Consider the following 12,552-nt stretch of genomic DNA (forward strand, 5'->3'; position numbering starts at 1 on the left):
CTACCACTTCGCGGCTGGGCCGTTGTTGCCCCTAGACGTTTCCACTTCACAATAACAGCACTTACAGTTGACCGAGGCAGAACTAGCAGGGCAGAAATTTGACAAACTGACTTGTTGGAAAGGTGGCATCCTATGACGGTGCCACATTGAAAGTCACTGAGCTCTTCAGTACGGGCCATTCTACTGTCAATGTTTGTCTATGGAGAATGCATGGCTGTGTGCTCGATTTTATACACCTTTCAGCAACGGTTGTGGCTGAAGTAGTCGAAGCCACTAATTTGAAGAGGTGTCCACATACTTTTGTGTAAACATTAAGAACACCTTCCTAATATTGAGTTGCACCCCCCCTCCCTTTTGCCCTCAGAAGAGCCTCAATTCATTGGGGCATGGACTACAAGGTGTTGAAAGCGTTCCACAGGGACGCTAGCACATGTTGACTCCAATGCTTCCCACAGTTGTGTCAAGTTGACTGGATGTCCTGTGGGTGGTGGACCATTCTTGATCCATAAGGGAAACTGTTGAGCGTGAAAAACCCAGCAGTGTTGCAGTTATTGAGACAAACCGGTGCGCCTGGCACCGACTACCATACCCCATTAAAAGACAAATATTTTGTCTTGCCCATTCCCCCTTTGAATGACACATATAGTATACACAATCCATGTCTCAATTGTCTCAAGGCTTAAAAATCCTACTTTAAACCTGTCTCCTCCCCACCTAAACTGACTGAAGTGGATTTAACAAGGTACATCAATAAGATTTCATAGCTTTCACCTGGTCAGTCGGTCATGGTGGTGTTCATAATGTTTTGTATACTCTGTCTGTCTGTCTGACACATACACAGTATGTGTAGGGCAGTTCCACGAGTGTTAGTGGAAACCTAACAGCTGATCTAGGCACACAGTCAACTCTGGACGTTGACTGTGTGTGTGTGTGCGCGCGCGTGTGTGTTTATGACGACTAACTGTTATCGTATTACGCCTCGATCATACCTACAGCGTCATTACGCAAAATGGTATGCAGCATCATCTGGATAGGTGTTCAACATTCACCTTCTGCTACCATTTCTGACAGGGCGTCTACGTATACAGTTTGATGCATACATTCAATAAATCCAACGTATGCCCAGGGGCGAAAATCTGATATCAACTTTGGGGGGGGACAATTACATGACATTTTCTCAAGAGCAATTCCTGAGGGGGACACCAAAAGTAGTGCTGTAACACATAGCCTACATTGTAATATGGTAAATGTATATTGAGGAACCAAAGAAATAAGGTGTTTGCCGTACTCCTAACTACCGGTACCCAAAACTACACAACTACTCACAACAGCAATACCATTGCCTTTAACAAATCTTAGTTCAGTCACCAGTTTAAGTTGAGAGTGGGGGTATCCATGACATTTTCCAATTATGTTCCTATTTTACAAGTTAAAAAAAAATGGAGAACCTTTCATAATGTTGCCAAACAAAGACTCAACAAACTTACCTGAGACTCCCTGTCTCTGCCAGTCTGTCCCTGCATATCTGTCCCCAACTCTGCTGTCTGTGTGCCATCTGTTGCCTGCTCTGCCTAATGACATCATTGTGAAACATTTCCATTCGAATTTCATTTCTTTCTTATGAACATTTTATCAACTAGTCTTTGAGATATTAGGCTACTAGGGTTCTTACTTTGCGTTTTGGTGTACTGAAAAATACTCTGATGTCCGTCTTTTATTTTTCTGCCATTTTTCTACCTGGCTGGCTACACACACACACACACACACACACACACACACACACACACACAGTGTGTAGGTTATTTACAGTAGGAGATGGGCTTCTATCATCTTATCTTTTATCATTCTATTTGGGCTTCGATCTAAAAGGTAGCTAGCAAATGTGAAACGGATTAAAATGACAAGAGTTGACAGCTGTATGAGTTCACCATTTACACAACATATGCTGCAACCTTTTGTAATTTTAATAGTTTGTTTCATATTGGCTGGCTTCCAACAATAGCTGAATTTGCAAAGCTAGCGAGCACCAATTCAGTTTCAGTGGTGTTTGCTATAATCTTTGCTACCCGGGTTAAATAAAATAAATAAATAAAAGTTCCCTTGCGACAATTTAGCTTTTGCAACGAGACCATTAAATATATTTAAGACAATGGTAGAAGAGAGTGTAGTTCTGTTCAGTTTGGACTTCAGTTTATCGCTAACCTTATCACAGGGACTTTGAAGCACTAACTTATATCATCTGCATGCTGATCTCGGAATAAATTGACGATAGCAAAGATTCCATCTTTGACGAGGCCACATAAATGGAATAGGTACTAGCTAGCTTAATAGTTCATATTTGCGCGCTAGCTCTGCATATTCAGCTAGTGCGTGTGCGCGATTGACTGGATTCACCTCACCTCAGTTACGTTCATTGAGTGCCTTTCAGACAGTGGCTACGACCCCTCTGTTACCTTGCCAGTGGATCAAACCATTGTGAGGAAAAGGGTGGGGGGGGGGGTCGCAATCTTTTGAAACTTAAAAACGCGCTATTAAGTGTCTATAATCAGCACAATTGCTTTCATTGCATATTATTAATATTATTTAAATTACATAGTTATGTTTCAGTGATATATTGGGGGGGGACAAATCATATTTTTCCCAGGATGGGGGGGTCGTGTCCCCCCCCGGGATTTCCGCCCCTGCGTATGCCCCACACAGAACGCACTGCAACTCCCTCTGCAACGCAATGCTGCAAGGTAAACGCAACGTTCCATTGGAAATTAATATACTTGTGGTGTACAAAAATGCAATGGACGTTGTCGGTGTGATTAAGGCGTAAGAGTGTCACGGCACTGCTCTTCATGGCAACAACCCCAGACCATCCAATCAGAATTCTGCACCACCATTAGATCCAGCCAATGAGAGACCAGATAGCTCAGAGCAATTTGGTGCAAATGTGTTCCCCACGAGGGGTTTGACTTCAACACCACCATGCCTTTGGCCCCCTGTCCCATGCCCTTTGCCTCACCAAAGAGAAATGCTTACCAGTAAGCGTATATGAGTGCTAGCTCCAGTCAGAATACACTCACCACCAGATTATTTACAGAGATAAGAGGAACAGCTCTCCTAGCAGGGAGGGAGCTGAGAGTTGAGTTGAAAGGCAACAGGAAGGAGGACATGTGGGCAATGGGCCCTGGTCAAAAGTAGTGCACTATATAGGGAATAGAGTGCCATTTGGTACTCAGAGGAATCTTTAACTTTGTCCACTCCCTCTCCATGAGATGATGGTGTGGAGGGTGTGTCAAGTTGGACTACATGCAGTGGTCTAATGTACTTAAGCAAAAATACACAGAAAAAATGAATTCCTCGTCAATGCCTGTGCGAAGTTTCTGGATATTGGCCGGTACTGAAACACGCTGTGGTACACATCAATCCAGAGCATCCTAAACATGCTCAAGGGGTGACATGTCTGGTGAATATGCAGAACTGGGACATTTTCAGCTTCCAGGAATTCTGTAAAGATCCTTGTAATGATCAGGACGTGCATTATCAGGCTGAAACATGAGGTGATGGATCTCGTCAAGGTATCTCTGTGCATTGAAATTGCCATTAATAAAATGTTATTATGTTCGTTGTTTATAGCTTATGCCTGTCCATACCATAACCCCACCGCCACCATGGGACACCCTGTTCACAATGTTGACATCAGCAAACCACTCGCCCACACTACGCCATACACGCTGTCTGCCATCTGCCCGGTACAGTTGAAACCGGGACTCATCCGTGAAGAGCACACTTCTCCAGCGGCCATCAAAGGTGAGCATTTGCCCACTGAAGTCAGTTACGATGCTGAACTGCAGTCAGGTCAAGACCCTGGTGAGGATGACGTGCACTTCCGAGATGATTCCTGACAGTTGCTGCAGAAATTCTTCAGTTGTGCAAACCCAGTTTCATCAGCTGTCCAGGTGGTTGGTCTCAGACAATCCCACAGGTGAAGAAGCCGGATGTGGAGGTCCTGGGCTGGCGTGGTTACCCATGGTCTGCGGTTGTGATGCCAGTTGAACGTACCACCAAATTCTCTAAAACGACGTTGGAGGTGGCTTATAGTAGAGAAGTTAACATTCAATTATCTGGCAACAGCTCCGGTGGACATTTCTGCAGTCAGCATGCCAATTGCACGCTCCTTCAAAAGTTGAGACATCGGTGGGATTGTGTTGTGTGACATAGCTGCATATTTTAGAATGGCCGTTAATTGTCCCCAGCACAAGGTGCACCTCTGTAATGATCATGCTGTTTAAGCAGCTTCTTGATATGCCACACCTGTCAAGTGGATGGATTATCTTGGCAAAGGAGAAATTCTCCGTAACAGCGATGTAAACAGATTTGTTGACAATTTTAGAGGAATAATATTCGGGGATCTTCTATTTCAGCTCATGAAGCATGGGACCAACACTTTACATGTTGCGTTTATATTTGTCACTTAAGTCGTTTTGGGGGGTATCTGTACTTTTCTATTTGACAACTTTTACTCCACTACATTTCTATAAAAACATGTACTTTTTACTGCCATACATTTAACCTGACACCCAAAAGTACCCGTTACATTTTGAATGCTCAGGCAGGTCAGCAATATGGTCAATTCACGCACCTATCAATTTAGCGCGTTGTCATCCCTACTGCCTCTGATCTGGCGGACTCACTAAACACATACTGCGTTTGTAAAGGATGTCTGAGTGTTGGAGTGTGACCCTGTCTGTCCGCAAATAAAAAAAAATTAAAAACATACAATTATGCTGTCTGGTTAGCTTAATATAAGGAATTTTATGTATAGCATTTACTTTTACTTATGACACTTGAGTAATTTTTCTACCCTTGTACTTAAGTACATTTCAAACAGGATACTTAAACTTTTACTCAAGTACTATTTTACTGGGTGACTTTTACTTGAGTAATTTTCTGTTAAGGTATCTTTACTAGGTATGCAAAATATATCGATGAACATGTCGGAATCGGCCGATATTAGCTAAAAAATGCCAACATTGGTGTTGGCCCGATGCCTAGTTTAACGCCGATGCGCAAAACCGATGTCAAAGCTGAAGTGCATACCTATATAACGTAGGTACATGACGGTACGTAAAATGTTGCACTACACGTGCAACACAGCATTTCTAACCTAGCCCACAATGTCTGCTGTGTGGATCGAGCAGTCAACTAGTCGAGCAGTCATTTGAAAGAGTAAGAACATTTCAGCGAGACAACTCAATGGCAAAATCCATTAACGCCAAGATAATGGAATTCAATGCCCTTGACAAATCAACCTCTCTGTCATGGGTGATGTTTGTTTTTGCCGACTGGACGAGCACCGGTACACGTTGCCCTACCGGAGTTACACGGTAATAGTGTCACTGCTATTAGCTTCACACAACAGAACGCCGTTTGGGTCTTTGGGTGTCAAAAAAGAGCCATCAAATAACACTATTTGACAAGTCAAAAAACACTTTGACGCATTAAATAAGCTTTTAATTTGACACGTCAAATAACACAGTTCTATTATAGAATGTTGTGTGTTCTGAACTTGCATGTGCAAGCCAAGCGCCACCACTAATATCTGTAGCACTGTTAAAGCTGTACAAAAAAAGTCTGCAAAAAAGCAAATACCGACCACGAACGATGTGTTTACAATACCAGAATTATTTGTTCGACCACAACTTCTGGGGGGTAGCTAGCTTTAGATTGGTACCTAGCTAGCACCAATACAACCTGCCTGAAAACAATGACCAGTAGAAACTGCAGTCATTTCATTATTAACCAATATTTAAAATGATCTAAATCATTGCAATCAGTATCGGGTTTTTTGGCAAGGAAAATATCGGTATCGGCCAACAATGTCATATCGGCGCATCACTAATCTTTACTTTTACTCAAGTATGACAATTGAGTACTTTTTCCACCACTGACTACATGATAACCTCTAGAAAGGTAGTAGTAACATGAATACATTCTAACATACTCGGAGTAGCAGGTACTTAATATTTTCTCCAACAGTAATTTCTTCCTTCAACTGTCCCTTTAGAAACCTTACTGTTCATCAGAAACATGCTATACTATAAGATGTGTTTTCTTTAACTGGAACCAAGCTTATCTAGAAAACTGGACAGTTTGAATCAACCTACTCCAGTTTGTGAGCAATACTAATTATAGTCCTAATTGAGTACTGGCGGGCTGAGAGAGAGAGAGAGAGAGAGAGAGAGAGAGAGAGAGAGAGAGAGAGAGAGAGAGAGAGAGAGAGAGAGAGAGAGAGAGAGAGAGAGAGAGAGAGAGAGAGAGAGAGAGAGAGAGAGAGAGAGAGAGAGAGAGAGAGAGAGAGAGAGAGAGAGAGAGAGAGAGAGAGAGAGAGAGAGAGAGAGAGAGAGAGAGAGAGAGAGAGAGAGAGAGAGAGAGAGAGAGAGAGAGAGAGAGAGAGAGAGAGAGAGAGAGAGAGAGAGAGAGAGAGAGAGAGAGAGAGAGAGAGAGAGAGAGAGAGAGAGAGAGAGAGAGAGAGAGAGAGAGAGAGAGAGAGAGAGAGAGAGAGAGAGAGAGAGAGAGAGAGAGAGAGAGAGAGAGAGAGAGAGAGAGAGAGAGAGAGAGAGAGAGAGAGAGAGAGAGAGAGAGAGAGAGAGAGAGAGAGAGAGAGAGAGAGAGAGAGAGAGAGAGAGAGAGAGAGAGAGAGAGAGAGAGAGAGAGAGAGAGAGAGAGAGAGAGAGAGAGAGAGAGAGAGAGAGAGAGAGAGAGAGAGAGAGAGAGAGAGAGAGAGAGAGAGAGAGAGAGAGAGAGAGAGAGAGAGAGAGAGAGAGAGAGAGAGAGAGAGAGAGAGAGAGAGAGAGAGAGAGAGAGAGAGAGAGAGAGAGAGAGTGTGTGTTGGTCAGACCGCCACTCTCATGAAACCAAACAGTTCCCTGGGAGATTAGAACTTCCACGGTGGCTTCTATCCTATGGCCTTCTGGGGGATTACTGCTGGGACCACCTGCTCCACGCTACAGCGGTCAGCAAGTCACGAGCCCCTCTGGCACACACACACACCCTTAGGTCTGCTCTGAACATGTATCTCTCCAATGTGGGACCTTGAAGCAACACACACATACATACATACATACATACATACATACACTCAAAGTAGGCCTACATACTGTACTCACATGTGCAAACATTCACATGCTCTCACATGCTCCTCCTACAGACTCTCACACACACACACACTGTAACACACACTCTTCCCCTCAGAAGGACACATTGAAAATCAACGTGCATCTAGTTAACATGTATTATCACCTCCTGGAAATTCAAATAAGGTTCTACTGTATGACTGAAGTCCTCACCCAATAGAGAGTGACACACTACTGTAACAAACACACTACTGTACTTTTTTAACAGCTACTCACTCTAGAATGGAGCAAAGGTTCTAGTCAATACAGCTGGGCAGATAGAACAGTGGAACCCATTGAGGCTGTGTGGAGGGTTGACAGTGACTGTATAATAATGATCCACTCACCACAAGCTATTTCAACAAACAAGCAAGATTTGTCTCAATAGTAAAATTGTTCCATCTTTGAAAGCCTCTATAAGGCATATAGGCTATGGATTTTTCAGAAATGTGTGACAGTGCTTGTGAAGACTTAAGAAACGCGCAATAAAGCCTGCACAAGTAGTTTCTTTAAAGTGGGTCTGTAAATTGTTTTATTGGATTTAGAGTATAGTGATAATCACATGCTGAAAAGACAGGATTTAATACTAGACTGATGAATAAGATATTCATCAGCACTCCCCTGTTTGTTGTTGAATTAATACAGTAGCTGTGTAAACAAATGCCATATTGAGGGTTGAGAGGACTGGGTTTTGAAGCTGCTGGGTGTCATGAGGTCAGCAATGTGATCATCATCAACCCGTTACACACACACACACACATACACACACACACACACACGTAATGGTTGACCCTTCCAGCGATCCTCATCCCAGCAAGCTTATCCCCTGCTGGGGCCAGACAGACAGACAATACTGAGCCAAGTACAGAGAGAGCCTTTGGGGTGCGTCCTTCCACACACACTTCTGAATTGATGTAGCCTAACATGAAATTAGGCTATACACACACTTATTTTCAAATCAATAGACATTTAAACTTGAAAGATTTAAAAGTAACAGAATAGAAATAGTCAAACATAATATTCTATATCACAGGAATCTAAACTACGTGTAAATAATGCACAGCTACTTGACACCAAGCGCAAATATTTGACTAAATACTTAAGGCGTCATTCTTATTGGCGGAGAGGGCGAAACTCTACAGGTGAATTCACAAGGTTATAAACGTTGGTTGCTCCATATGTAGCAAAGGTACAGCCACCCGATCACCACCTCATGACCGTAAAACACTTAAAATATATATGTATTACAAAAACCTACAGCATATTCTTGGAACGCAGCGGGTTATGATACAGCGATGCGGTATGCTAAAAGTTAGTCTATAATGGTAAAACAAACTACAGTTGACTTACTCCGACATGTTCGCCCTTGCCTGGATACACAGCCACTCTTCCGCCTCCTTTCACAGGCATTCTGCGCTGTAAAAGTTGTGAAACACTGTCGCCTTATGTTAACCGTAAAACAAGTGTCTTAATTATGGCTTGTAGAACTGGTATCTCTTAAAATATACCCTATCCTAGTCTCTAAAATGGAACATGGCTTGTGACTGCGGTCCTAAAAGACTTCCCTAGCTCGCTGTAACTCCCGAGATCCTTTAAAATTATTGCTGTGATATCGATGGGAACCGAAACGTTCTTACCAACAACTGGGGTGTATTCTTTCCGTAAATTCTGTTGAAATACGTTTCTTAAACGGAAGCAAACGGAACGAAACGGGGAGGGACCTAACTGAATTTGTCCAATACAAACTCTCGTTTAAGTTGCAAAACGAAACGTTTTACAACTGTTTGGCGGAATTAATACACCTCAGAGGAGACTTTGAACTCAGTTAGCCTACTTCATGAATACCGAGATGAAATTGAGGGGTCAACTAATGTTGCCCATTTCTATATCAGTTTCAATGGTCGTCTACAAACGGATTGAATGACTGACATGTTTAATAGGCTATTTTGTGTAATCTTATTCCGACATAGGAACGTTTTGTACCTATTTTGTACGATGATATTTTATTCAACCCCCTCTGCCAGAGTGGACTCTTCCGGATTGGATACATTGATTTAACTGTTCTCTAAAAGTTAACAAAAAACAAAACGGTATTTACTTACAGAAAGTAAAATTCTATGAATTCATTGAGGGCCTTGAAAGCCTAGTGTAATAGTAGAGTTTCAATAAATGTATTTTTTTTATGATAAAACATAGTGATCTGTCCTCTGTCTATCTAACACAGCACAACAGGAGAAGAGTTAATATCGTCAGCTTCTGCGTTATAAGGAAAATATTTAATTCAAAAGGGTTAAACTAAATCCTGTAAGGCAGACAGACTGTAGTCTTATATTGACCTCTAATATTCCCTCTAGAATGGATGAATAGAATATATCCTGCACAATTCATGCATCTTTGGACTGCAGGGTAGTGACAATACTTTTAAGCAAACTGGAGTCTGCATTTGATTCTATAACTGTTATTTATCTCCACAGCTCCACAGCTCCATTGACAGTGATGGCGCCGGAGGGGATGGCTGCCGTCTTATCAGCTCTTAACCAACCATGCTATTTTGTTTGTTTTTTCGCGTTGTTCGTAACTTGTTTTGTATATAATGTTTCTGCTACCGGAGGACCGAGCACACCCCCATTCTCATCGACCATCCAGGACCTCTATACCAGGCGGTGTCGGAGGAAGGCCCTAAAAATTGTCAAAGACTCCAGCCACCCTAGTCATAGACTGTTCTCTCTGCTACCGCACGGCAAGAACAGCTCAAATAAGCAAAGAGAAACGACAGTCATCATCACTTTAAGACATGAAAGTCAGTCAATCCGGAAAATTTCAAGAACTTTGAAAGTTTCTTTAATAAGTGCAGTCGCAAAAATCATCAAGCGCTATGGTGAAACTGGCTCTCATGAGGACCGCCACTCCAATTGCATCCCAAATAAATGTTTCACAGAGTTCAAATAACAGACACTTTTATCCAAACAACTTAGTCATGCGTGAATACATTTTTCTTATGGGTGGTCCCAGGAATCAAACTGCTCTATCATGCTTTATCAACGTGGTGTATGGTCTCCATACACCACGGTATGTACTGCTCTCCACCCTTGCAATACACACAGAACAGTGTGTGTGTGTGTGTGTCTGACTCCTTAGAAGATAGTAATAAGCTAGTCTTGACTGGCCATGCTTGAGAGAAATGACAGACTGCTGTCGTAGGAGTCTGCTTTAACTGCCAAACAGATGTCAGTACAGTACAGTAGCCTCATGAGTTAATAAGAGACAGACATGTTTCTCTCTAATAAATCCTCTGTGTGGGTATTGAAACATCTGTCTGAGGGGGTAGTGTGTGTATTGTGTTAGTGACCTCTAGAGGTAAGGTTAGAACTTGAAGGGAGCTCACAGAGCATGCTGTAGGGCAGGGGTATTAAAATCTTACCCTACATGGTCCAGACTACTGCTGGTTTTCTGTTCTACCTGATAATTAATTGCGCCCACCTCAATTCATCGAAAGCGTTCCACAGGGATCCTGGCCCATGTTGATTCCAATGCTTCCCACAGTTGTATCAAGTTGGCTAGATGTCCTTTGGGTGTTGGACCATTCTTGATACACACGTGAAACTGTTGAACGTGAAATACCCAGCAGCGTTGCAGTTCTTGACACAAGCTGGTGCGCCTGACACCGACTACCATACCACATTCAAAGACACTTAAATCTTTTGTCTTGCCCATTCACCCTCTGAGTGGCACACATGCACAATCCATGTCTCAATTGTCTTAAGGCTTAAAAAGCCTTCTTTAACCTGTCTCCTCCCCTTCATCTACACTGATTGAAGTGGATTTAACAAGTGACATCAATAAGGGATCATGGATTCACCTGGTCAGTTTAGGTCATGGAAAAATCTGTTCTTAATGTTTTGTACACTCAGTGTAGAATATCTGTGTGGGAAAAAATAGATTAGCCATTACAGACAGTACAAGATTGTGAGAATGTATTTATATGTCACCGGTAAAATTGTAAATTAACTGCTATAATGGCTCCCTTATCAGTCCAGTCAATGCATCATTCATTCAATGTGCTGTAACATTGAAATGTATGCATTCCTTTATCCATCTGACCAAAAACAATACCAGACAACTTTGAAGCGTTTGAATATTCAGGCATACATTATAAGATTCAGAATCAGATTTCGGATCCAGATGTCTGCCTGTCATAGTAGTAGATAGACAGCTGCTGACAGACGCTGGTTTATAAATCAGCACACACACACACACACACACACACACACACACACACACACACACACACACACACACACACACACACACACACACCTCTGTGATTTAAGACAGAGGAGGAGTAATCATGAGCCCTTATGATCTTAGCAAACAGTACGTTGATTACAGGAGAGGAGGTGTGTATATGTGTGTGTTTGTGCATGTGTGTGTGCGCGTGTGACTCACATCATTAATGGATCATGCCTTTGAAATTCATTAGAGAGCATTTAATATGCAGAGCCTCATATAATACACACACTGATAGATGAAAATGGTTATGTATAAATATGGCTGGTAATATGTTACATGAGAGAGAGGTTGTCTGACATGTTAAATAAACATGTGACGGAGAGACACTGTCTACAGCAGGCTTTCCCAACTGGTGGCCTGTTAGCCGAATTTGGCCCTCGGGTGGTTTTATTTGGCCCCACAAGTTTTCTGAGCAACATTTTTTATATTTTTAACATGTTTAGAATTAGACATTTTCATTGCTGGACATAGAAGACTGTAAAAACACCAGGAAATCAACTCCAATTGATTTTAATTTTGAAAATCAGTGCGAAATCTGTATTCCCATCAGGCAATTTTCAGTCTACAAATGATTGGTAATTATGTTCCGGCCCTCCCGACCATCCGCTCAAGAAATAAATCGGCCCGCAGCTGAATCTAGTTGATTATACCTGGTCTACAGTACGTCAAATAAATATATACTGTCCCAGATAAAATAGGATGAAGCTACTCCACGTTCTTGTTGTGTTTTTGTTCTGTCAGGTGTTTTGAAACAGTAAACAAACAGAACCATGCCACACTGCAGCAGCAGAAGAGCCCGATGCAAATACAGCCTAGTCTTCTGTTCTCTCTCAGTACAATAAACATTCTATTGATTAGCAAATGTAAATGCCGCCTTGTGTTAGTTGGGGTGTTTTGCTGTGTTTTGTCTGTCCCACAGACGTAGCACAGGGAGTTTGGGGTGTCAGCTATCTGGGACATGCTAATTAAGGAGGATAAATAGATGGCAGAGTGATCCCAGGGGAGAGTAGAGGAGCACAGAGCAGCCATCAGCGATTCACCCTGCCCTTCATCTCATCTCTACTGGAGTGAGAGGGGGAGTGAGAGAGAGAGAGAGAGA

At 42.4% G+C, this 12,552-nt stretch overlaps 1 protein-coding gene across 2 annotated transcripts in view; it reads right to left on the bottom strand.

Annotated features, from left to right (window-relative positions):
• Positions 1-8,834, bottom strand: part of LOC106584891 (tight junction protein ZO-2) — a 114,560-nt gene extending 105,726 nt beyond the window's left edge. The window contains exon 1 of one of the 2 annotated variants that reach the window (XR_006761885.1): positions 8,514-8,833. Coding sequence is in view for 1 of the 2 variants with exons in the window: in XM_014170512.2 (XP_014025987.2) it covers positions 8,514-8,573 (60 nt within the window). In the remaining variant the exon portion in view is untranslated. Of the gene's footprint in view, positions 1-8,513 lie in introns of both variants that reach the window. The other variant, XM_014170512.2, reaches the window with a different exon arrangement.
• Between the last annotated feature and the right edge of the window lie 3,718 nt (positions 8,835-12,552).

The sequence above is a fragment of the Salmo salar genome, chromosome ssa24 (assembly GCF_905237065.1).
Source record: "Salmo salar chromosome ssa24, Ssal_v3.1, whole genome shotgun sequence".
Lineage (NCBI taxonomy): Eukaryota > Metazoa > Chordata > Actinopteri > Salmoniformes > Salmonidae > Salmo > Salmo salar.